General features: G+C 37.1%; 1 protein-coding gene across 40 annotated transcripts in view; it reads right to left on the minus strand.

Moving 5' to 3' along the window:
- The window catches only part of PTPRD (protein tyrosine phosphatase receptor type D), a 2474579-nt gene that overhangs the window by 99249 nt on the left and 2347453 nt on the right, over window positions 1-27877 (minus strand). For all 40 annotated transcript variants that reach the window (XM_060410987.1, XM_060410960.1, XM_060410965.1 and 37 more), the window contains one exon: window positions 27771-27868. In XM_060410987.1, the coding sequence (XP_060266970.1) occupies window positions 27771-27868 (98 nt within the window). The remainder of the gene's footprint in view (window positions 1-27770; window positions 27869-27877) is intronic.

Below are 27877 nucleotides of genomic sequence, written 5' to 3' on the forward strand. Positions count from 1 at the left end.
CTGAACTCAACTCAACTGACACAATATCCTTTCTGTGCTGGTGCTTGTATTTAAGACTGTAAATCTCATCAGCTTTTGCACAGTTAATGTCTCTATTAGACTCTTTAAAAAAGTATCTTCTATGGTTAATAAAATGTAAAGACTGCACCTGCTATTATGTTAGCTTTCATTCTTAAATATTTTCACAGGGAACCTGCTTTAATGAATTTATTTTGAGAAGTTTTAAATCAAATTCTATATCAGGATTTTACATTAATGTCCAATAGGTGGTTAGATTTGTTCAATGTTAAAATAGGTATTATGGTAACTTCCTCAACAGTTAAATTACTAATTTAAAGTATAACATGTTTTTTATTAAGAGAAACTAACTTATAGGGAAGTTTGGCTGAGAATAGACAACTTTTAAGGCCTTTTGTTGCACAGAATGCTGTGCTTTAATAAATCATGATGTTAAAAATTAAGAAAATCTACATTTTCTCACTCCCTTCCTCCACATTTTATGATTTTTTGATTTTTTTTACTGTCCTCATATCTTTTTGTTATTCATTACAGTTATCATCACTTTCACAATATATGTATTTTAATTCTGTGTACTGCCTTATTGAAATTATTTACTTTCCAGCTGTGATTTTCTCTTTCCTATAGATTCTTTTTTTTTTTTTATGGTAAAATGGGTGAGTTTATTTTTATTAATATGTATGTGTATATATATATAAAGTATATATAGCCATACACATATGCATAGACATACATACAGATGACCCTTGAACAACATGAGTATTAAGGGGTATTGACCTTCTGAGTAGTTGAATATTCTTTTTTTTTTTTTTTTTTAATTTTAAAATCTTTAATTCTTACATGCATTCCCAAACATGAACCCCCCTCCCACCTCCCTTTCTTGCTGCTCTTTTATTTAGATAATACCTTTCAATATTTCTTTTTGGGTAGGGTTAGTACTGCTGTACTCTTTTAGTTTTTGATTGAGAATTTATTTCTCTCTCCTAAGTGATAATCTTGCTGAGTATCCTAGGTTACAGGATTTTCTTTTTCAGGGATTTGAATATACCTTGCTGTTCCCTTGTAGACTGCAATATTTCTCTAGAGAAATCAGTCAATAGCTTTATGGGGGTTCCTTTGTTATTAATTCTGTTTTTCTCATGTTGCCTTTAGGATCCTTTCTGTATCTTTAACTTTTAATATATCATGGTGTAAGTCTGTATTTAAGGTACACTTAAGGTAATTATATGTATATTTTTACTGTCATTTTGTTAATTGTTTTGGATTTTTTGTTATTTTGTGCTTTAATGACTATCTTTAGTGTTATGTCTGGATTCCTTTTTCATTTGATTGTTTGTATATCTATTACAGACATTGGTAGTGGTTACCATGAGGTTTTTCTATAGCCCTGTGTATATGTGCGTGTGTGTGTACAAAATTATTTTGCTGATTTCTTAATTTCAAATGCATTTTTTAATACTTTACATGTCTACTCTCTTCTGCTTATGACTACTGCTTTTGAATATCATATTTCACATCTAATTATTCTGTGTGGATTATTTCCTACTTTTACTACATGTATGCCTTATTAGTGAGCTTTTTCCTTTTCTAATTTTCTCATCCTAGTTGTGGCCTTTTCTGTTTTGCCTAGAGAAATTCCTTTAACATTTGTTTTAAAGCTGGTTTAATGGTACTGAATTATTTTAGCTTTTGCTTGTCTGCAAAGCTTTTGATTTCTCCATTAAATCTTAATGAGAGCCTCGGTAGGTAGAGTATTCTCTATTGTAGGCTTTTACCTTTCATCACTTTAAATACATTGTGCCATTTATGAAACCTTGTTTTTAAAAATTCTCATGCATTTATATTCTTTCTTTCCATTTTGAGAACAGTAAATTAATATGTATCCATTTGAAAAAGACCCATGTTCACATGGTTGTGAAAGACTGTATTATGCACAATTAGCAGAGAGCTGCAATCGACATAATGAGTATTTGCTTCAAAGAAAACAGTGTGAGTTCTGTTGAATCTAATGATACTTTATAAACTGAAATGTGAGGAAGGGGTGGAAAGTATGGTAATGAGCAGAGTCTACGATTCAGAATCTCGGGTGCTTGCTTTCCCTTTGACCCTAGTTAGCTTTGGCACATCATGTACTTGGGCCTGTTTGCTTTGAGTTCCTTTTCTCAGTTAATGTCAGCCAAGCATCATGTTTGAGCCTTCATTTTCTCTCTTTACCTAATTACTAAACAGAACTTCCTAAGTCTTCTCCTATAAATGTACATCTCATGTAGGCCACTGTTCAGAGTCTGAAGGACTGAAATAGGGACTTTTCAAGGCTCTCATTGTTAACTAATGAATGGATGTGGGTATTTCCCTTTAAGAGTAGAATGTATAATTTATAAACATATCACACTCACTGGAGGCATCAAAAAGTATTTCAGTCAGGTGTTTTTTGTATATAGTTAATTTTTTTCTTTAAGTGATAATACTGTACAACTTTAAATGCTGTCTAAAGATTTGAAATGAAATTATGACTATAACTTATTGTGTAACAAATAGTTATAGAAAATTACCTCAACTAATACTGTCTTTATTTACATTATTACAGTTGATAGGTAGAGAAGCATAAAGGATATATTATAGTAGGGCTTCCCTGGTAGTTCAGACGTTAAAGAATCTGCCTGCAGTGCAGGAGACCTGGGTTCGATCCCTGCATAGGAAAGATCCCATGACAACCCACCCCAGTATGCTTGCCCGAAGACGCCCCAGGAACACGGGAGCCTGGCGGGCTACAGTCCATGGGGTCATATAGAGACAGACATGACTGAGCGACTAAATACAAGCACATAGTAAACATTCAGCAATATCAGGTGAGTAAATATTTGAGGCTGAATTAGTTTTTTTCCTGAGGATAGCATTTACTTCTACATGTACATGTGACTTACCCAAATTTACTGTGGCTTCAAAATTACAAAAACAGTAATAACAACAATAGTAGATTCTTTTCACTCAGTAGGACAAAGCTTTGTGATCTCAAGTATGCAGATACATTTTTTTCTCTTGATATATGTGACTCTAGAAGATTATTTTTTGAGTGACTCTTTCAAATAGGAGTTCAAAAAAGAAGATATAGTGTTAATATATAAAGAATTAGAAGCCCAAATTAAAAAAAAAACATGATACTTTTAAACCAAATGTTTTAGGTTTCAGCTGTTTATTGCTTGCTTCAAATTAAACTGAATAATAATAATAATAAATAGGGATGGACAATTATAGTTGATCTTATAGACTAGAGCTTCATGGAGAATCATTTTATGATTCACAGACTAGGATTTCTGTTGTTATTTGGAAAAGCAAAAGGAATTAAGAATTTTCCAGACTATTTGGGGCTAGAAAATGTTATTAGAAATGTATTAACTGCTCTGATTAAAGAGATAAAGTTGATTGAATTGGTAGAAAGTAATTACAATGTTTATAAAGAGAACTGTCCATAGGTAACAAACAAAATTACTAAATGCAATTGATGTGCAGCATATAACTGAGTAATTCACAGTGGCATTTCTTTTCCATGAATAAAAGAGCACTGGATTTTGGTACTGATTTAACAAGATGAATGCATTTATTTCTCAACACTCTTTGTAAATGTTGACACATCTGTTTAGATGCAAAAGTAGTACGTAAAATAAAATGCTTAAGACACCTGTTGCAAAATTATCACTAAAAGAAATGATAAGTGTTTCTACCCACTGACTTATGTACAAACATGTGTTTCAGTTAGGGGCATCTTATTATCCCAGTTTATACCAGCTATCCCAGTTTAATTGTCAATAGGACCATCTTTCACCCTTACTGTGTCCATTCTCACTTTGAGGCATAAATTATAAGGTTAGAGCAGGCTCTAAGTACTTCATATCCACATCTACGACTGCATCTACATCTTGGGATCTTGGTGATTTTCATGACACAGTGTCACAGCCATCAGAGCCAGGGGAGCACACATACATGGAAAGAGAGACAACAGACAGATGGCAAGTCTGCCTACTAAGTTCACATACGAATTATCATGTGGGAAAAGTAAACATGGCCACTTCTGCAGAATAAGAGCTACTCTACTTATTTACTATGTTTACACAAGAGTGGGATATGAAAACCAGAATGATAGAAAGTGGCTGGACTGACCCAGTGATTCCTATGAAACTGCACAGAAGACACGAAAAAAAAAAACCCAACAAACCAACCAGAACTTGATTCTTAATATATATTTACCTTGCTCTCTACTAGTCTAGCAATTTAGCCTATTCAGATTTTATATATGTATATACACACACACACGCGCACACACACACACACATATATATATACACACACACACATACATACTGGGGCAGGCTGGCAGAAGGGAGAAACCTGATGGTATAAAAGCTGGTTGGATGTGTGTTCAATTGTGAAGGAAAAGAATGGAGTTAAGGAATTGACTTTATACACTGATCATTCCATACAAACCTTCAATATTTTGTGTCTAACATATATTTTTAAACTATTATGAAAACAGGTATAATTAGCTATACTTTCTTTTTTTATGCTCTATAACTGGAACCATAGGTTTACTCTGTTGCTTGACTATCACTCAGTTCCACCATCACATCCTCAAATAATACATCTTTTAAAGTATTAGAACATACATTAACATGTTTTGAAATCTGCATTAACATACTTAAATTCTAAGTCAGGGGTAGATAAATTGAGTTATAGATGCATAGAAAATGGAGGATCAGAGAGGACGGCAATCATGACTTTCTCGTCCTCTCAGAAGGATGGTGGCATCCAGTCATCACAGCTTGATGACATGGCTGTTAAAATCACACAATTAATGAAGGTGAGGTCCCTGGAAATAAGTCGACAATCAGAAGTTTAGAAAACTAAGAATCTGGCTCTGGAGTAAAGTGACCTTATCAAAGGTACTGAATTTCATGACCTAGAAGATTAGTTTAGGATCACTTTGCCTTCCTCAATTGACTCTCACTCATCTTACCCTGCACCTTCTTCAAACTAAGCTAGTCACTGATTCATCATCTCCTAGGGTTAGACATTAGAGATACCATCAGGCACTAAACTCTGCCTAAATGCCTTGAAGGTGAAAAACATGTTTGTCTACTAGACAAATGTATAGGGCAGTCATTATATAGTCCTTTGCAACAGGAAAAAATAGGTAATAGTTTTAATATATAATAGATGGTTACGGTATTTTTAAAAAGTATGAAACTATTGAAGTGTTCTGTATCTACTGACATAAAGATGTCCACTTTTACTAAGTTTAAAAAAATAAACTATGAAACAGTACTATTATTAAAATTCTTGGACTTCCCTGGTGGCTCAGATGGTAAAAAATCTGACTGTAATGTGGGAGACCTGGGTTAATCCCTACATTGGGAAGATCCCCTGGAAGAGGGCATGACAACCCATTCAGTATTATAGCCTAGAGAATGCCATGGACAGAGGAGCATGGTGGGCTACAGTCCATGGGGTTGCAAGGAGTTGGACATGACTGAGCAACTAAACACAAACAAAACAAATTATTAAAATATATAAATTTATATACACACACTGCAGATATGGATGTAGATACATAGATCAGTATAAAAAGCTAGAATGTTACACATCAATGCTACCAGCACTTATTTCTTGGATGTGAGGATAGATAATGTTAATTAAACAAGGAGGAAATTAGATTGAGTGGCTCTAAACCCATGGTAGTCTACATAAGTAAACCAAAATATAAGCCTTTAAAGATTTCCCTGGTGGCTCAGATGGTAAAGCATCTGCCTACAATGTGGGAGACCCAGGTTTGATTCCTGGGTCGGGAAGATCCTCTGGAGAAGAAAGCGGCGACCCACTCCAATACTCTACCCTGGAAAACCCTAGGGAGAGAGGAGCCTGGTAGTCTACAGTCCATGGGGTGGCAAAGAGTTAGATACGACTGAGTGACCAAACTATGTACTTTAAGGTTATGAAATCACAATACTAGGGAAAACCAATCACACACAGCCATCGAGACTTTAAGCCACAGCCCATCAATAATTTGTTTACTCTGCTTCCATTCTTTTGTTTGTACGTCTCTCCCCAGCTGCTGCCTGCTGAGTGTTCCTAACCACTCTTGGTTTGGTGCTGCCCTATCTGCATAAACTTTCGCTCAAACTCTTCATAATTCTAAATGTATCTAAATGTATCTCTGTTTAACTGTAATTATTTTAACATTTTATGTTTATCTTGTTTTTAAATTTTTCATCTTGTAAACATGGTACTATGTCCAAAACAGGAAGAAAAGGGTATTGAAGGACATTCTTCACAACTGCATGTCTGATTTCCTCTTACTATGGTCAGAGGCAAAACCAACAGATTATAGGACCCAACATTCTGGAGTGTCTTTTGTGAAATCTATGTCAAGTTTTCTTTGGGACTGGGATGAAAACTGACCTGTGGCCACTGCTGAGTTTTCCATAATTGCTGGCAAATTGAGTGTAGCACTTTCACAGCATCATCTTTCAGGATTTGAAATAGCTCAGCTTGAATTCCACTAGCTTTGTTTGTAGTGATGTTTCCTAAGGCCCACTTGACTTTGCATTCCAGGATGTCTGACTCTAGGTGAGTGATCACACCATCGTGATAATCTGGGTCGGGAAGATCTTTTTGTACAGTTCTTCTGTGTATTCTTGCCACCTCTTCTTAATATCTTCTGTTTCTGTTAGGTTCCTACCATATCTGCCGTTTATTGAACCCATCTTTGCATGAAATGTTCCCGTGGTATATCTAATTTTCTTGAAGAGATCTCTAGTCTTTCCCATTCTATTGTTTTCCTCTATTTCTTTGCATTGATCACTGAGGAAGGTTTTCTTATCTCTCCTTGTTATTCTTTGGAACTCTGTATTCAAATGGGTGTATCTTTCCTTTTTTCCTTTGCTTTCTGCTTCTGGTCTTTTCACAGCTATTTGTAAGGCCTCCTCAGATAGCCATTTTGCTTTTTCGCATTTCTTTTTCTTGGGCAATGCCAAAGAATGCTCAAACTACTGCACAATTGCACTCATCTCACATGTTAATAAAGTAATGCTCAAAAGTCTCCAAGCCAGGCTTCAGCAACACGTGAACCGTGAAATTCCAGATGTTCAAGCTGGTTTTAGAAAAGGCAGAGGAACCAGAGATCAAATTGCCAACATCCAAGCAAGACAGTTCCAGAAAAACATCTGTTTCTGCTTTATTGACTAAGCCAAAGCCTTTGACTGTGTGGACCACAAGAAACTGGAAAATTAATGAAAGAGATGGGAATACCAGAGCACCTGACCTGCCTCTTGAGAAACCCATACGTAGGTCAGGAAGCAACAGTTCGAACTGGACATGGAAGAACAGACTGGTTCCAAATAGGAAAAGGAGTATGTCAAGGCTGTATGTTGTCACCCTGCTTGTTTAACCTATATGTAGAGTACATCATGAGAAACGCTGGGCTGGAGGAAGCAAAAGCTGGAATCAAGATTGCTGGAAGAAATATCAATAACCTCAGATATGCAGATGATACCACCCTTATGGCAGAAAGTGAACTAAGAACCTCATGATGAAAGTGTAGAGGAGAGTGAAAAAGTTGGCTTAAAGCTCAACATTCAGAAAACGAAGATCATGGCATCTGGTCCCATCACTTCATGGCAGATAGATGGGGAAACAGTGGAAACAGTGTCAGACTTTATTTTGGGGGGGGCTCCAAAATCACTGCAGATAGTGACTGCAGCAATGAAATTAAAAGACGCTTACTCCTTGGAAGGAAAGTTATGATCAACCTAGATAGCATATTCAAAAGCAGAGACATTACTTTGCCAACAAAGGTCCGTCTAGTCAAGGCTATAGTTTTTCCAGTAGTCATGTATGGATGTGAGAGTTGGACTGTGAAGAAAGCTGAGCACTGAAGAATTGATGCTTCTGAACTGTGGTGTTGGAGAAGACTCTTGAGAGTCCCTTGGACTGCAAGGAGATCCAACCAGTTCATCCTAAAGGAGATCAGTCCTGGATGTTCATTGGAAGGACTGATATTGAAGCTGAAACTCCAATAATTTGGCCACCTGATCAGTTGATGCTGGAAAATATTGAGGGCAGAAGGGGATGACAGAGGGTGAGATGGTTGGATGGTCATCAACTCGATGGACATGGGTTTGGGTGGACTCCGTGATTTGGTGATGGACAGGGAGGCCTGGCGTGCTGTGGTTCATGTGGTCGCAAAGTCGGACACGACTGAGCAACTGAACTGAACTGATGTTTTCAGCTGGCTTCTGTGGCCATCTATGGAGTTAAACCGCAGTGTAGACTTACAACCAAGAAAAAACACTGAAAGGGCCAAGACAGGACTTAATCATCTCCCTGTAACCTCATCAGAGAGTGGCACTGAGAAGTAATCAGGTTAAAGTGGTTCTGATTTTGATTATAATGAGAGCATCATCATTATGCATTGAATCTCATGTAATTTTAAAACAAATTTAGGTAGATTTATTGGTCCACACACTAAGTCCTGTCTGACTCTTTGCAATCCCATGGACTGTAGCAGGCCAGGCTTTCCTGTCCTTCACTATCTCCCCGAGTTTGCTCAAACTAATGTCCATTGAGTCGATGATGCCATCCAACCAACTCATCCTCTGTTGTCCCCTTCTCCTCCTGCCATCAATCCTTCCCAGCATCAGAGTCTTTTCCAATGAGTCAGCTCTTTGCTCAGGTGACCAAAGTACTGAAGCTTCAACTACAGAACTTCAGCTTCAGTCTTTCCCATGAATATTCAGGGTTGATTTCTTTAGGATTCACTGGTTTGATCTTCTTGCAGTCCAAGGGACTCCCAGGAGTCTTCTCCAGCATCACAGTTTGAAAGCATCAGTTCCTACATGGTCAATCTTCTGTATGCTACAACCCTCACATCCATACACGACTACTGGAAAAACCACAGCTTAAACTATGGACCTTTGTTTGCAAAGTGACATCTCTGCTTTTTAATATGCTGTGTAGGTTGGTCATAGCTTTCCTTCCACAGAGCAAGCGTCTTTTAAATTCATGGCTGCAATCACCATCTACAGTGATTTTGGAGCTCAGGAAAATAAAGTCTGTCACTGTTTCCTTTGTTTCCCCATCTATTTGCCATGAAGTGATGGGACCAGATGCCATGATCTTCGTTTTTTAACAGTTGAGTTTTAAGTCAGCTTTTTCTTTCTCCTCTTTCACTCTCATCAAGAGGCTGTTTAGTGTCTCTTTGCTTGCTGCCATTAGGGTGGTATCATCTGCATATCTGAGGTTGTTGATATTTCTCCCAATGGTCTTGATTCCTGCTTCTGACTCATCCAGGCCAGCATTTCATATAATGTACTCTGCATGTAAGTTAAATAAGCAGGGTGACAATATACAGTCCTAAAGTACTCCTTTCTCAATTTGGAACCAGCATGTTGTTTCATGTCCAGTTCTAACTATTGCTTCCTGACCTGCATACAGGTTTCTCATGAGAAAGGTAAGGTGGTCTGGTACTCCTGTTTCTCTAAGAATTTTCCAGTTTGTTGTGATCCACACAGTCAAAGGCTTTCACATAGTCAATGAAGCAGAAGTAGATGTTTTTCTGGAATTCCCTTGCTTCTTCTATGATCCATAGGGTGTTGACAATTTGATCTCTGGTTCTTCTGGCTTCCCTAAATCTAGCTTGAACATCTGGAATTTCTCAGTTCACATACTGTTGAAGTCTAGCTTGAAAGATTTTGAGCATTACCTAGCTAGCATGTGAAATGAGTGCAATTGTGTGGTAGTATGAACATTCTTTGGCATTGCCTTTCTTTGGGATTGGAATGAAAACTGACCTTTTGCAGTCCTGTGGCCACTGTGAGTGTTCCACATTTGCTGGCATATTGAGTGCAGCACTTTCACAGCATCATCTTTTAGGATTTGAAATGGCTCAGATGGAATTTCTTCACCCCCCCTAGCTTTGCTGGTAGTCATGCTTCCTAAGCCCACTTGACTCCAGGGTGCCTGGCTCTAGGTGAGTGATCACCCCATCATGGTTATCTGGATCATTAAGATCATTTTTTGTACAGTTCTGTGTATTCTTGCCACCTCTTAATCTCTTCTGCTTCTGTTAGGTCCTTGCCATTTCTGTCCTTTATTGTGCTCACATTGTGTGTGAAGTGTTCCCTTCACAGGTATCCCTGAAGGATACCTCTAATTTTCTTGAAGACATCTCTAGTCTTTTCTATTTTATTATTTTCCTCTATTTCTTTGCATTGTTCACTTAGGAAGGCTTTCTTAGCAAGCAGAGATCTCTGCTTGCTATTCTTTGGAACTCTGCATTCAGATGGGTATATATTTCCCTTTCTCCTTTGCCTTTTGCTTCTCTTCTTATCTCAGCTGTTTGTCAGATACTGTTATGTGTGTATTAAGAATAAAGAAATGGAGTCCTACAGGGGTTAAGTTACTCCCCCCTCCCCACACCCTCGCTCCCGCGCCGCCAACAGTCCATAAAGAACTGGAGCTGAGACCTGAATCGAAGTTTCCTGACTTTGAAGTCTGAGCTCTTAACTACTATACTCTAGTGCCTATATATAAATTATGACTTTGAATTTACTATCATGAAGTTGAGTTCCTTATTTTGAAACTCTGGACAGTAAAGAAAATAGATTAAACACCAGATATACCTGTCAGTTTGGTTTAATGATTCATTCATCCTACTGTACTTTTCACTTCCAAACTTTCCTGAATGTAAAAAGCTACAGCTTTCTCTATAATTAAATTTTTCACACAATTCGTATCATATTTAAAAGAAATCTTCAATATTCACCCTATACAGTTAAGAACATAGAGATACAGGATTCTGGTTTCCATTCTCCCAACCATGCCCCCTTCCCTTCTATCTGTGCCTCTGCCTTATATACAGCCCCTCACTCCCACCCCCAATACACACAACCACATACATTCTCAAGAAAAGAGAGATTGAAGAGAGTTCATTCCTTGGAGGTGAATAACCACAGTGGAGCAAAGACCATGATCGTATTAGCAGAGATGACCGAGAATATTATGAGACCAATAACTCATGAACAGCAAGTCTGCAATAACTGTCTTAATGACCAGTCTAATAGATGGCACTTTAACAACATTTCTGGTACAATTCTTCTGTAAGCTCATCTTCAATAAATCTATCATTACAAAGAACTGGATTGCTTCACCACATAACCACAGTTTACTGCATCTGGACACAGAAGCATTATGTCAGTTGTCTTACCGTATTGACTATTGAGATAGACAACTACATGCTCAAAATGTAGGCTGTCAGTGAAAGAGAGATTTTTATGCTACAGAGATGCAGTGGACATTAAATAAAACAGGACAGAAAGCTCACAATTATGTGTATGAGGGACAAAGTAGAAATAGTCACTGTCATCCAGACACATAGGAGTGTGAATACTGAAACTCTAGAGACTAACCGGTGTTCTTTTTGAAATGGCTTATTGAATTCTTAGTTTTTGGATGCCTTGAGCACCATTTCTACATTTGTCCTATATTATTTTACACTGACATATTTCTTGTACTGACTTAAAGTTTAGAGTGAAGGATTGCCATGCTGTGTTCCTCACTGTGTATGCCACGTCTGGCCCCAAATTCCAGCCCTTGGCTCCATTTTTCTCTGTCAGAGACTTGCAATTCTGACTCTCTAAAAATAGTAGAATACTTCTTGTCTGGAGAGAACTTTTTATCACTTCTGTTTTTTTAAATCCTACCTTTCTTCCAAGGTTCAGCTCAAATCCTGAAATTCTACTTCCTTGCTACCTAGAGATGTCTCTTAGGTGCTTTCAGATGAACCATCAGTATATGTTACACCATTGCCTATACATTTGACAATTAGTTATGCTTAGCCTTGTAGCATTGCCTCTTTTAAAGTTTTTAGAATTCATTATTATAAATTATCCTTTCATTTAATAATTCCTTAGTTTTCCAACTCCACTATAAATTACTGAATGAAATATACTTTACTATTTTTCTTTGTAGTCTATAAAACAGGACAAGTGAAAGTAAAATACATTGGTATAATTTTAACAATTTTTGTCTCAGTTGCTGTGAAAGTCTTTTGAAATTAGGAAAGTCATTTCTTTTGTAATTCTACTTTCACCCTGATTTATAATGCTGAGTAAATATATACAAAAATTTTGAATCTGGAAATAACAGGCTGATGCCCTCCCTCTTCAGATAATCTCATCAAAGGTGAAAACTGGAAATTCATTGACCTTACAACAATCTATATTGATTTGAAAGACTACTAAAAATAACCTATTGGATAAGCTATGGTCCATAAAATTGCACAGTTTAAACAAGGTCCACAGTATGTTAGAGGAATAATAAGATCCTTTTCCCTATCTAATGTTGGAAAAAGCTGAATAGATACACCCTTTCTAGGGGATCTATGTATGTCTATTTACAACTGATGTACTGAGAAAAGACCATTTTTTCCAAAGTAAAGATATTATTAATCAAGCTATCCATACAGCTTTATTCTTGAAAGATAATTATGTATGTGCTTATTTAAAATATCCATTGTTAAGAAAATATTGTACATTCTTTTTATCACACTGCACAAATCTTATTTACTCCAACTTGAGGGTACGCTTTGATAGTTTAAGAAGACAGTAAACAAAATAAAAAGAGACTAAACAGTCTTATAAATAGCAATATGGGTAATGTACCAAACACAAAGGAAAGGTAATAGCAGATATAATCTCTTTTACAATATAGATACAATATAAAGCAAGTAGGTTTTACAATGAGGGAAGTAAAAAAAAAAAAAGTTTATATGACATTTTAGTAGCTCATACTACTTCCTGGAGGTATGTATTTCATCCCATTAAGGAATTTTGGTTAAAATGATAACACAAAATACTGTGCTTGATACTTGTTTTCATTGCTTACAGAAACATTAAAAATTCTGTCATGGGGAAATATAATAAAGAACAAATTCTGTCCCATAATCTTATTTAAATATATTCAAATAACAGAATATGAGAAAAGGAAATATGCTTTCTCTAAAATGGGTCCAAAAACCTATGAGTTTAAAGGATTTATTTTTCAGTCCAAGAAATTAGCAAAAACAGACTTTGAAAAATAGATTTTAGATAGCTGCTGGAACTCTAAGTGGATTTCTAAATCCCTGAAGTTTATCGAATATTAGAAAAGCAAAAAAAAAAAAAAATCATGTCTCACATGGTAGCTATAACAAATATAGACAAAAAACCAAGTCCTATACGAGTGGAGTAAAACTCATAGCTGTATGTTACTGGAATCCTGGCAAAATCCAGTCGCTGAAGTTGTGGTCAAAAATTTAGGTAATAAACTGAAGGAAACTCTAGACTCAGAATTCAAGGGCAACGATTATGTACCATTAGTTTTTGTATCCCCTGAGCTTAGCAGAGTAGCTGGTACGCAGTAAGAATTCAGTAAATGACTATAATATGAGATGAACTGAATATAAAGCTGGAAGGGGAGACAGACCTCTAAAGGAATGGACATTCATGTGTTTGGAAATTTTTTTTAGAGCTAGCCAATATTTTTAGAATTGGTCTTCCACTGTTCACAGGGATATTTGGAAGAAATGAGCAGCTTTGTTTCACAGAGTTCATTTGATTATTCTCTAAGGAAAACTATAATCCTTGGTCTGTGGCACCACAATTGTTTGTTGTGGGAATGATTATAGATCTAAAACAAAAAGATTATATCCCTTTTCAAGAGCAAATGAGTAGCAAGAACAGATGAAGTCTTAAGGAAACAAAGACGTTCTTTTCATGCAAATGTGTTTATGATAAAACTAGAGAGAGATAAATACTGAAACTACTAGTCTTTGTGAAACTTGCTGGCAGATTTTTAGTTTTGAGGAAAGATGATTTCCCCGCCCAGAGTTGGCCTTGAGCTATGAATAGCACAGATCATTTTCTTTACAGATATAGAAAATAGGAAAAGTGAGTTCTGCAATGAGCTTTCTTCTGTGCTTATGTCAGGCACAGGAATGAATGAACGAATGAATGGCTTCCCTATCTCTGCACAGAATCCCCATCAGCTACTTGATCGCCTGTTGTGTTGTTGTTTAGTTGCTAAGTCTGTCTGACTCTTTTGTGACTCCATGGACTGTAGCCTGCTACACTCCTCTGTCCACGGGATTTCTCAGACAAGAAAACTGGAGTGGGTTGCTATTTCCTTCCCCTTGGGGATCTTCCCCATCCAGGGGTTGAACTCCTGTTTCCTGCATTGCAGGCAAATTCTTTATCACTGAGTCACCAGGGAAGCCCCCGATCTCCTGTACTGTCCCACTAATATATTACCCATGAGGGGTCCACCACGGAGAGCCAAAGGTGGATGTTCCCCCTAGACAGAGGACTGTTGGCCATGAAGTTGCTGTCCTTCTGTTCCCATAGGATCTATGCTGTCGTACAGAACATTTTAACTGAATGAAGCATCTATACTCATGACTTGATAAATGATGTCCATCTTGATGTTGTGCGACTATGTTTGGGAAGAGTGAGATGTGAAGAGCAGACTATGTTCCTGCTTCATGTTTTACACTTATTCCTATATTCATCCCAGAAACATTTATCATGCTAGTCATAGGTTAATAGTCCAATATCATCTGCTAGTCACAAGGATACCCCAATAAATACAGCAACTTTCCCTGCCCCAAAAAAGCTTTGCTTCCAGTGGAAGGCACACCAGTAAAACAATAAAGACTGTGATCCCTTGCAGTGGATTCAAGCATGGTGAAGAGTGAATCCGCTGCCACAGCCACAGTGACAGGCACTGTCCCACCTTAACACCGGCCTTTCACTCAAGCTTCCTTCAGACTCTGACAGGAGTATTTTCAAACAACTCCACGGAGACATGAGCTCCCTCTGTCAGGTGTTTAAACGTGATACAAACAAAAGCAGCATAAATCTTCATAAAAACGTAGGGGAAAAAAGGTTAGGTCTCCTTGACTCTTGATAATGTATCCATCAAATATTCAAATATAAAGTATATCCACTGAATTGTTCACTTTAGAAAACTGTACTTTATATTAAAATATATGAATTCTCTCTCAATAAAGAAAAATACACAAAATATATCAGAGAAATTTCCTTTTGGCCTAAGAGTACCTTATTTCTTCCAGTAAATAAAAACCACTTCTTTTATCAAAAACGTTGACAGCTTCCTGAATATATAGCACTGTTTATAATTAGGGTTCTCATATAGATAGCAAAACTTTTTGTTTGCAGTATTGTACAGTGTTTTGTTTTTTTGAATATAAGTCTATTTGAATCTAGGGAGTCTATCCAGAAAACATCAGCTGTTTTTAATGTCAGATGAGAAACTGGCTGAGTGACTTCAGCCACATCTCTTAACCTCTGGGAAAATGTCACCTCTTCAGTGAAACCACAGACTAGATTTGAAGATTTTTGGAAATCCTCAAATATAATTCCCAGCGGAATTCTATGACACTAGATTCAAACTTCTGAAACTTTAGGACAGTGTTCTGTTTTTTGTTTTCTAAGATAATGGGAGACTCCCTGAGCTGTGACAGAAGGATCAATATGGCAGGAATAGAAAAGGAAGAAAAAAGGAAATCAATGCCCAGTTGGTTGCACAGCAACACCCACCAACTCCAGTGCTCAGGCTGAAACTTTTGATTTCTCTTCATGTCTCAACTGATGACAGGGAGCCCAATTAATTACTTTGGGGGGAAAACGAGACCAAGTTTTTCCACTGTCACTAATGTGACTCCCTAACTGCTCCTAATACAAAGGGAGGCAGCATTTCAAAGTTCGTTAACTGTACTAATTACAGTTTCTCAATCACTTCAGCCATGCTTGCACTTCTAAGTTACAGATTTGGTTCTAGGTCGGTGGGACAGGATAGGGCTTGAGCACAGTGAGGGGGAAGGGAGCTCCTGATCTATGTGATACTTAGTGGTTCTTATGGAGAAGGAAATGGCAACCCACTCCGGTGTTCTTGCCTAGAGAATCCCAGGGATGGGAGAGCCTGGTGGGCTGCCGTCTATGGGGTCGCACAGAGTCGGACGCGACTGAAGCGACTTAGTAGTAGTAGTGGTTCTTAAGGGACTCATTCATGTTACTTGAACATTGACTGTTTTGCAAGTAATCTCTGTCAAACAGATGAAGGCATTCAAACTGTTCCTTTTTTTTCACTTTTCATTTTATATTAGAGTATACTTGATTTACATATACATATATCTATTATTTTTCATTTATATTATAGAATATTGAGTAGAGCTTCCTGTGCTATACAGTAGGTCCTCTGATTATCTACTTTGATAATCTATTTTATATAATCTCTATACATAGCAGTGTGTGTATTTCTTATTTTTAATTGGAGCATAATTGCTTTGCAATATTGTGTCATACATCAACATGAATCAGCCACAGGTATACATGTGTTCCCTCCCTCTTCAGCCTCCCTCTCACCTCCCACCTCATTCTACCCCTCTAGGTTGTCACAGAGCACAGGGTTGAGCTCTCTGGCTCATGCTGAAAATTCCCACTGGCTATCTATTTTACATACGGTAATGTGTATGTTTCAATGCTACTCTCTCCATTTGTCCCAAAAGAACTTCACCATGCTGTCTTCATCACTACTCACCTTCTAACTGCTTTCATAGAGCTTCTTTTTGGAGGAAGAAAGGAATGTTACAGCAGACAAGATGAGCTCTGGAACAAATTCAGTGCTAGTGCCTAACATATATTCACCTTCATACCAACTTTATGAGTAAAGGCTAATATTCTTATTCTAACTAAGAGAGAAGCAGGGCCACGAGAGGTCCAGTAACTGGTTCAAGCGGCACAGTGCTAATTGGCAGAATGAAAATAGGAACCTTGTTTTCCCTGACTTCAAAGCTCTCTCCTGCATCTGCTATTGTAACCCTCAAAGTACACACTTATCACTCAGGCCCTAAAACCCCAACTTCATTTTAAAATCAAAATAAAACTCCAAAGTGGCCTCTCTCTCGCTATTGATCTCTTTGAAGTTGAAAGCTTGCTTTGGAAGTAGAGACACTTCAGGATTAACTGTTTCCTGAGAGCCTTGGGCTCCACACAGGAGCAGTAGAAAGAGTCTGGACAATGTCCAGTGATGGTTAAGAGCCAATCAGTTAGGACAGACTAGTGTGAGAACAAGGATTGAGAGACAGAAAATTGAAGTTACATGAGATTCCCCGCAAATGCTGCTATGACTCCCAGAAGAAGAAAATGAGAAGTTTAAGTATAAAAGATACGGAGTTTAACCTTGCTACGGAAACTGTGTAAGGTTTTTTTTTTTTTTTTTTAATTTTTTTAAAGGTGGTCTGTGAACATTAAAGAAGTCCAAATTCAAGTAAGTTTTGGAACTTGAGAATTTGCTTGCAATTTGAATTCTAACAGCTACAAAAGTACAGAAAGAATAAAAGACTATAAACACATATCTACACACCCTGGTTTTGGATGCAACATTAACTTCTAAGGGGAGCTGCTGTGTCTTTGTGTCCTACTAGATTTGTTTACAAGATGCAGAATGGCAGCCAGCCGGGAAGGGACTCTCTGCACCTTCATGTCTTACTTGATGAGGCTAGTCCTCAGCTATGAACAAAGAAAGTGTCTTCTCAGACTGCCAGCTGGCAGGCTTGTTTTCACTCTAAACACTGCACTGGGAGTTTAATCAGTAGGTATATTTGAGTTAAAGCTGAGGGGTCTGCATTAAAATGCATTCACTTCTGTACTGTCTAAAGATAATGACAGTGTATTTTCTGAGAGAAAAGGGTCTGAAAATAAGGTTTCAACTGCTGATAAATCAGGTGGGGATGAGAAAAGCAGCTCTTTTTACAGAAAGACATTCTTTGTTCTGTTTGCTCCTGTTGTTCCTACTAGCAATTTTGACCACAACAAAGAGCTTCCATGAACTGTAAATTCAGTTAGAAATTGATCCAGACACACACTTTGGTTAATCATCTGCGGGCCAGTGGTGAGTGGTTTGCTGGGTGGCCAACAGCATACAGAGAAGGCCTAACACCTGACCAGGAGAAGTTAATATTCGAACGCAGGAGGTGAGCAGAATAAAAGAAATGACAGCCTAGTGCTGAGAGCATTGGTTTAAGTTAGCAAGTTTTCTTTTCTTGATGATGATGATGCCTTTTTTTTTTTTTTTTTTCTTTTTTATTGAGTTCAGAAAAGCCCTACAGGTATGATCAATGACAGGGATGGGAAGAGGCCAGAGTTTCATTGATTCAAAGAATTTTTTTTTTTTTGCATTTTAATTTCTCTGAAATTGACGTGCATCTTAAAATTGATGGCATCTCTTTGATGAAAGAGGACCTACTCAGACTGCTGAGCACTTGTATCAGGGGCTCTGTGAGCATTTTGTATGTATCTATTTATTTTTAATTACCTTCGAGGTAGGTTTACTTCTATTTTAGAAATGAAAAAAGTAAAGTACAGAGAGGTTCAGTTATGTGCTTAAGGTCACACAGCTTGAGACAAACAGCCTGACTCCATGAGCTGTGATTTCAGCCACTGGTGTCCTCCCACCCCAACGTTAGCTCAGGGAGTACAAGGCTCCGAGTGGCACGCAGGGGGCTTTAGACCTAATCTGACACAGGAAAACTACTGTGTTTTTAAAGAAGTAGGTAATGATTCCCACACTCTTACCCCCAGTCAGGATGTTCCACTTTGGAACAGTAAATTCAGCCATTCATCTCCCCCAAAGGAGGTTAAATTGGTTTATCCAGCCCAGGTATGAAAAGGATACTAGTTTTTATATTATAAAATCATTCATTTTCTCATTCATTACACTAACCACCAAAATGTGTTCAAAGTTTAAAAAAAAAAAAGACAAAACACTTTCTATCTCTGTCGCTCATGTGTCAGACATAATTAAAAATTTTCCCTGGTCAATTTTACTCATCAACTCTGCATAAAAGATGAAAATAGATCTGTCAGCCACCACTTTTTTACTTGAGAAAGGCAGGGAAGCCACTCTGAAGAAAAATTCAGTGCATTGAAAGCTAGACAAAAAGAGAAATGTGCATATATGTATGTTTGGTTTCTTGTTTACGTCTCTGTAATGCCCTAATGAGTGTCCACTGTCATGAGTTTACACATAAATTATAAATTAATTGAAAGCAGATATGACGAGTAGTTTTTGCATTATGAATGCTTGGAGGCTTACAGAACATGAGCAATAAAGGCTTTCTGCCTACAAATGCACTCTGGCACACAAACACAGTCAGATACACCTACAGCCTTTTTCTAGAGAAAACAGAAATGTTTTCTTTGGGGAACTTTGCTTTGATGACAGATAGTTTTGTCCCTCTGTGGAGAAAGACAAAGTTTACCACTGGAGATGAAGAAACATCTATGGAGAATGTAGAAAATGACAAAGGAAAAACCACTGGGTTTGCCCAGGGATAATGATGTAACACAAACTGGGGACTAAGACATTTTTACAAAATTTTTAGCATAAATATTGACATAGTTGAAGACTTAGATTTCTGGATTCTATAACCAACACATAAGAAACAACAGTAAAATCTTTGGTGTCTAGAGCAGGTGAGTTAAAATAGTGTTCTTCTTCGAACAGGAAGTCATGAATTTGTGAACTGTTTCAGCCACGTACCCGGTGTGTGACCTTGAATAAGTTGCTCTTTCTCAGTCTTTTGTTCCCTACCCCTATGATGAGAAGGTTAAACTACATGATCCCTGAGGTCTATTCCAGCTCTATCCATTTAAAAATAGGATCTAAGCAATGTTTTTTTAACATCTCTATATATCTTGGCATCTCTTGATATGTTTCATCATTCATGAGGAAATAATATATCTTTTTAATTTACCTGTCTCACCAGTATTGTGAAGATTTTAGCCTATTAGACAAAGGTGCCACATACATGCTGTCATTAAAATGGAAAGACAGGGCACTTTTATCTGGAATGTTTCAGATAAGAGGCTCATTATCCTCTGCCCAGACTGGAGATGTGAGAGCGTTGCCATGAGTACAGGAAGAAACTCTTTGCACATTAGGATGCTAAATGTTGGAGGGCACACGGGCGCTGAGATTAAAGATAATACGCTGGCACAGATGGCAGCAAAGATCCTGGACTAGACGGAGTAGCAACAAAATAGGTCAAAGGTATCCTTCTGATAGGCCTTCTGTGAACCAGGTGTTCACCTTTATCTGACTGCAGCAAAAACAAACCAAAACAAACGTGATCTTCAGAGGGTGTGTGTGTGTGCTCACTCATTGTCTGACTCTTTACAACCTCATGGACTGTACAGCCTGACAGGCTCCTCTGTCCATGAATTTCTCAAGCAAAAATACTGGAGTGTGTTGCCATTTCCTACTCCAGGGGATCTTCCTGATCCAGGGATTGAACTTGTTTCTCCTGCATTAACTGATGGATTCTTTATCAGTGCCCATTCAGAATAGTTTAGCTTTATTTCTTTCTACATTTATTTATTTATTTAATTGAAGTATAGTTGATTTTTTTTTCTGGTGTACAGCAAGGGCTATACATATTCTTTTCCAGATTCATTTCCACTATAGTTTATTATAAGACATTGGATATAGTAGTAGTTTCAGGGTATGCGTGTGTGTGTATATACATATAGATAGAGTTGTTGTTCAGTCACTCAGCTGTGTCTGACTCTTCACGACTTTGTAGACTGCAGCACGCCAGGCTTCCCTGTCCTTTACTACCTCCTGGAGTTTGCTCTATCTCGTATATACACACGTTATGTATGTATGTGTGTGTGTATTTAAGATGATACCACTAAAAGGCCTAGTGATGACAAATTTGAAAATATAATAGATATTGGATAAGTATTTATGTAACTGCCATGGGCAGATAGACTGTGGCCTAAAAAGTAATTTGTAAGTCACCTGCTTGGAACTTTGAAATCAGCTGAGTTAACTACCTTTAAAAGGGAGATGATTTCCTTAATGTAGAAAACAAAGGTATAGATTCTGTAATGTACCTGAAGTACATTGCCCCCTGACAAAATGCTGCTCACTGCTGTTCTTCCTATTTATGCTATCAGCTATTGTTGTTCACTCAGTTGTGTCTGACTCTTTGTGATCCCATGAACTGCGGCACACTGGGCTTCCCTGTCCTTTGCTATCTCCTGGAGTTTGCTCAAACTCATGTCCATTGAACCAGTGGTGCAATCCAATCATCTCATCCTCTGTCACCCCTTTCTCCTCCTGCCTTCAATCTTTTCCAGCATCAGGGTCTTTTCCAAGAACTTTTTTCAGTTCTTTGCATCAGTTGGCCAAAGTACTGGAGCTTCAGCTTTAGCATTAGTCCTTCCAATGAATATTCAGGGTTGATTTCCTTTAGGATTGACTGGTTTGATCTCCTTGCTGTTGAAGGGACTCTCAGAGAGTCTTAACCAGCACCACAATTTGAAAGCATCAATTCTTGAGTGCTCAGCCTTCTTTAAGGTCCAACTTTCACATCCATACATGACTACTGGCAAAAATATAGCTTGGACTGTACAGACCTTTGTTGGCAAAGTGATGTTTCTGCTTTTTAACATACTGTCTAGGTTTGTCATAGCTTTTTCCAAGGAGTAAGAACTTTTTAATTTCATGGCTGCAGTCACTGTCTGCAGGGATTTTGGAGCCTAAGAAAATAAAGTCTGTCACTATTTCCATTGTTTCCCCATCTATTTGCCATGAAGTGATCAGACCAGATGCCATGATCTTTGTTTTTTTGAATGTTACGTTTTAAGCCAGCTTTTTTACTCTCCTCTTTCATTTTCATCAAGGGGCTCTTTAGTTCCTCTTCACTTTCTGCCATTAGGGTGTTATATCATCTGCTTATCTGAGGTTATTGATATTTCTTTCAGCAATCTTGATTCCAGCTTGTGCTTCATCCAGCCTGGCATTTTGCATGATGTACACTGCATATAAATTAAACAAATACGGTGACATTATACTGCCTTGATGTACTCCTTTCCCAACTTCGAACCAGTCCTTTGTTCCATATCCAGATCTAACTGTTGCTTCTAGACCTTCACATAGGCAAGTGGCAAGTAAGGTAGTCTGGTTTTCCCATCTGTTGAAGAATTTTCCGAAGTTTGTTGTGATCCACACAGTCAAAAGCTTTACCATAGTCAATTAAGCAGATACTTTTTCTGGAATTTCCTTGCCTTTTCTATGATCCAACGGATGTTGGCAATTTGACCTCTGGTTCCTCTGACTTTTCTAAACCCAGCTTGCACATGTGGAAGTTCTCAGTTCACATACTGTTGAAGCCTAGCTTGAAGGATTTTGAGCATTATCTTGCTAGCACGTGAAATGAGTATAACTGTGCTGTAATCTGAACATTCTTTGGCATGGCATTTCTTTGGGATTGCAATGAAAATTGACCTTTTCCAGTCCTATGGCCACTGCTGAGTTTTCCAAATTTGCTGGCATATTGAGTGCAGCACATTCATAGCATCATCATTTAGGATTTGAAATAGCTCAGCTGAAATTCTATCACCTCCACTAACTCTGTAGTGATGCTTCCTAAGGCCCACTTGACTTCACATTCCAGGATGTCTGGACGCTCTAGGTACGCGATTACACCATTGTGGTTATGTGGGTCATGAAGATCTTTTCTGTACAGTTCTTCTGTGCATTCTTGCCTACTCTTCTTACTCTCTTCTGCTTCTTTTAGGTCCTTACTGTTTCTGTCCTTCATTGCACCCAACTTTGCATGAAATGTACTATCAGTACTACCTTTTGTTCAGTACCTTTTCCAGTTCTTTATGCCACTACTCTCTCCCTTTACTGAAACTCAGCAACACGGCGTAGTACTATGGATTAGCTTCTAGATGTTCTTGTTAGTATTTTGTGGGGTGGGGTGGGGACTAAGGTATGTAGCTAACATTGCCTACTCGACATCCTAGAAATGGAAGTTTCTTGTGACTTTTATACTCCTCTCAGTACTTAGCATGGTGCTTTTCTGCAGCACTATGGTAGATAATTATTGGTTCTCCCTTCAGCTCAGAAGTAACTTTGTCTCTTCGATCCAAGGAAGGAATCAGATATATAGGGATGGGCTATTAGGAGCTACGTCCTAAAATGTGCCTCCACAACCCAGTAAGTCCATTTAAGTTCACAGTTTGTTTTCTGGAATTTGCAATTTAACAAGAAAAATTCTCTTTCTTTAGGGATTCTCTATGTACAAGAATATATGATCAAAGGATCTATTTTCTTTATGTGGGTGGGAGAAACAGAAGAAGCTGGCATGTACAGGGGAGAGAACAGTGCAGCCCAGAGAAAAACACTACGGGGAGAGTTTCAGAGGGGGTGTGGAAATCTCTACAGTCTTCCAGTGTCAGATAACAGTTCTGTTTTTAATGTATTTTTAATTTATTGAAGTATAGTTGGTTTACAATATTGTGTTTCTAATGTACAGCACAGTGATTCAGTTATACATCTCTATCTACCTATATTCTTTTTCAGATTCTTTTCCATAATAGGTTATTACAAAGTAATATAGTTCCCTGTGCTATACAGTAGGATCTTATTTATTTTGTTTATAAGTAGTGTGTATCTGTTCATCCTAAATTCTTAATTTATGTCCCTGCTCCCTTTTGGTAAGCATAAGTTTTCTCTGTCTGTGAGTCTGTTTCTGTTGTGTAAATAAGTTCACCTCTATCATTTTTTAGATTCCACATATGTGATATCATATGATATTTATCTTACTTCAGATAAAAGTTTTTGAAGCATAACTGCATGGATAGCATTTGCTTCCATATAAATATATAATTTATAATACATGTATAATAGATGATATACAATAAATACAAAAAATGGCCCTTTATTTTCCTTTAAGCAGACTCTAGGAGCTGCAGTTAATTTCTTGTTCAGTCGCTAAGTCCTGTCTGACTCTTTGTGATCCCATGAATTGTAGCCCATCATGGGATTTCCCAGGCAAGAACACTGGAGTGGGTTGCCATTTCCACTTCCAGGGGATCTTACTCACCCAGGGATCAAACCTGTGTCTAGTTACTTACAGTCAATCTAATATAAACAGGATTCATGTATATGATATTGATAATGCTGACTGTGATGGCTATCAAATTGATCTCATACACAGATACATTTGCCATCTGAGGAATGGTGAAATGATGATTGGAGGGACATATGTGTATTGTGTACACACACACACAGAGTCTTAGATAAGATTCAGTCTTAAATAAGATTATTATCATTATCATTATAATAATATTATTCAGTCTTAAATAAGATTCAGTCTCAAATAAGATTCTGCCATTTGCAACAACACTGATAGACTGAGGGCATGGGCATCATGCTAAAGGAAATAAACCAGACAGAAAAATATTGTATGACTTGACTTAGATGGAATCTAAAAAAAACAAAATTCTCAGAAACAGAAAACAGATTGGTCATTGTCAGAGGCATAGGGTGGATGATGGAAGAAATGAGTCAAAGTGGTCAAAAGGTATAAGCTTCCATTTTACAACTGACTCTTGAACAATGTAGCAGTTAATACTATAATTTATAACTGGGTTTTGCTATTGAAAAATATCCATGTATAAATGGACTTGTGCAGTTCATATTCATGTTGTTCAAAGGTTAACTGTATAAGTCCTGAGGATGTAATATACAACATGTGGCTATTTAACAATAATGTGATGTATATTTGAAAGTTGTGAAGGATAGATATTCAGAGTTCTCATTACAAGAAAAAATAATTTGTAGTTATGTTAAGTGATAGACTGTAACTAAATTCATTGTGGTAATCATTTTGCAATATACGCATATATCAAATCACACTGTATGATAAACTAATACAATGTTAAATTTCAGTTATGTCTCAATATAACTTGAGATAAAGAAATTAAAATAAACATTCATAATTAGCATGGTTGAATTACTAGACTAGAATTTTTGAAGTTCGGACAAGGAATTCGGATTTTAATTGGGCTTCCAAATGATCCATTTGTAAACAGTAGCTAGGAGTTTGTTTGGCAAGATGTACACATCTATTCTAAATCAGTCGAAACATTCACCAGCCTGATGTACTGACTTTTGACAGTGATACCAAATTTAATTTCTCTGCATTCTAGATGCTATCCTCATATTCTGGCCACTTAAATTCTAGTAGGACTTGGCAGTCTCATTGAAGAAAATGAAAACCTAAAGTAGTTGTAAAGACCTTCAAGATGCAGTTATACTAATTCCTCAGGTTTGTTCTTCCAACTGTCATGAATGTGACTTCAATTTTCTTTATAGTAAAGGAAGTCTCTCACATAATCTAATAATATTGCTTTATAATTTAAACTCACTTCCTCCTAGTCTAACCTCAGAATCAGTATAAACAGGTTGCATGCATTTAACTCCTATTTTAATTTTAGAATCAGAGTAGCAGATTTAGCTTCACCCATCTTGAGAGGTCTGAGTAAACATTAATCTATAGTGATTATGCTAAAATAATTGTTTGAAAGTAATATGACTTGTCTCTCCTCACTGAAAAACAGTGAAAAATCTATTCAAGTTTACATAGAGATAATATGTCAAAAAAAAAAGATAAAAATAACTTCTTCCAGTGTGTTGTTCTCTGGTCTAAAATACTATGCAGAAGTATTTATCATATTATCACAGATGAACACAACACTTAAATATCCCCTTCATGGCTGTTAAGGCACAGTAGAGTCAATTCATGCCCAGGGAGCTTTAATCACAGATCATCGTCATGATAAACGGTGAAGTCAGTGTGGGCTATCATGTCAACGGCTACTCGGGGAGTTCTTAATGGGAGTGCTGCCAGCATGAAGTTCATAACTACTTTCAAGGAGCACTTCTAATCTAATGGCTAAATGAGTGTCATTAGAGTATCTTTACATGCAGCATTTCTAGAGAAATCTTGTATTTAAAGGAGGCAAGTTACTCTAGTCAATGCATACAACTGAGACTGCTTGAATAATGCAGATATTGTTAATGGTTTAAACTTATAAGAGCAGAAAGTTAATTAATGGCTTATTAACAAGTTGAGCTATCAAGTGTATTTCTGTGACCCATCATATCGTTCATAATCACACATAATGTGTTAAAGTGGGGCCATGAAAATATCACACATAGAAACACACTAAGAATAACAATATCAACACTTATGATAACAATAAAGAGCAGGTTGGCAGTGCTAAAAACTCTGGCTAGTGAAAGCTAACACTTAACTATGTGATTTTATGTTGCCCCAAATGGCATTCATCATATGCCTTGTTTTCTTTTTAAAACTCAATTTTCAATCTGAAGCCTCAAACCAGAAACTATTTTCAAGAATACTGCACAATGTAAAGAGAGCCGTTATGACTAAGAGGAAGAATAGGAAAGAAATAAGAAACAGACCATTTAGAAAATAATTCACAATCCAATGTGATTCCTAAAACTGAAATATTCCCCTAAATGCTTGAAAGAGAATAAGTGAAAATATAATTTAACCAATGAGTGAGCAAACAAAATCTCCTTTGCGTTCTATCAACAAAGATGTTGGAATATGCAAACTGAGTAAAAGGTTACCAGCTCTTGAGACTGAATGTATATGGGGCTACAGATATGTTTTGCTTAGGAAGTACAGTAAAATAATCAAAACTTGAATGTTTAAAGACTAGGAAATCCATGCAAATGTCCAGATTGCCACAGGCCCCACTGCTCCCCATCCTCTTACATGGAGCTTCTTCACGTGGTTGATAACTCTCTAGCCACTTGAGGTTAGGGCTGTTCTTAGAGTTTTCTAACCAAATATGACAGGACAAAATGTTAGAGTTGGTAGGAACTGAGAGAAATCCAGTTCATCAGCCTCATTTCAGGCCGATAATAAGAGAAATCAAGGGCAATAACAAGGATGTGTTTTAAGATTCCCATTAAGTAAACCAGAAGAACCTCTCTATGGTAGAAATTGAACAGTTTCAGTTTTGTTACCTGGCACAATTATAAGACTTTATTTGGACATTTTACTCTTATGCTTATGCTAGTTAAACTTGATCTAAAAGATAAATGATCATTCAGTTATAAATAATCCATGAACTGGTTCCACTATGGGTCCCTGTTTCTGAGGAATATGATACTCAGTTTCACAATCTTCTGCTTGATAAAGGACACAATATCTAAATACCCACACATATACAACACTTTTTTATTCACTTTCATCAAGGATTAACATAAAACCTTTAAGGATTCTGAAACTGTAAGATACTGTTAAGTTCACCACTGCTTCAGAAACACGCAACAGTCTGGGAACATATTACTATCTTAATATTAGCTCAAATATTATTTTATACTGAATGGGTAAAATCATGTTATGTACTTAATAATTACAGTTTTCAGGCCATGTAAACTGACCAAGAACACTGGGAAATCTGCTTATTCTCTGTAACTTCTTTTTCAGTAAGCTTTCTCACCATAATTTAGTGTATCTGGCACTCATATGGTATACTGGGAAGCTTATACATTCAGTATATTAATTTGAAATCAGGAAAGATAAACCAACCTCATTAAATAACACTGAACAAACATAAAAAATTAGATACTTTTAAAAGTACAACTATTCTATTAATTATACAGATACTTTTAAGTTGGCTATTTGTTGTAAACTTTTGTATCAGATGCTGAGTCATATTCAAAGGAAACAGAACTGATGGATATGATCCGAAAGAAGAGGGGAATAATTCTTGAAAATACTATCAAGTATAAACACACTGAATTACCTCATATTCCTGGGAAAACTTCAAGTTGTCATTTGCTTTCAACCTTTCAATGTGATCTGCAAGTTCCAAGATAGGTATTGGAGGATGGCTAGCCATACCTATTAAAA

This window comes from Ovis aries, chromosome 2, assembly GCF_016772045.2.
Source record: "Ovis aries strain OAR_USU_Benz2616 breed Rambouillet chromosome 2, ARS-UI_Ramb_v3.0, whole genome shotgun sequence".
Lineage (NCBI taxonomy): Eukaryota > Metazoa > Chordata > Mammalia > Artiodactyla > Bovidae > Ovis > Ovis aries.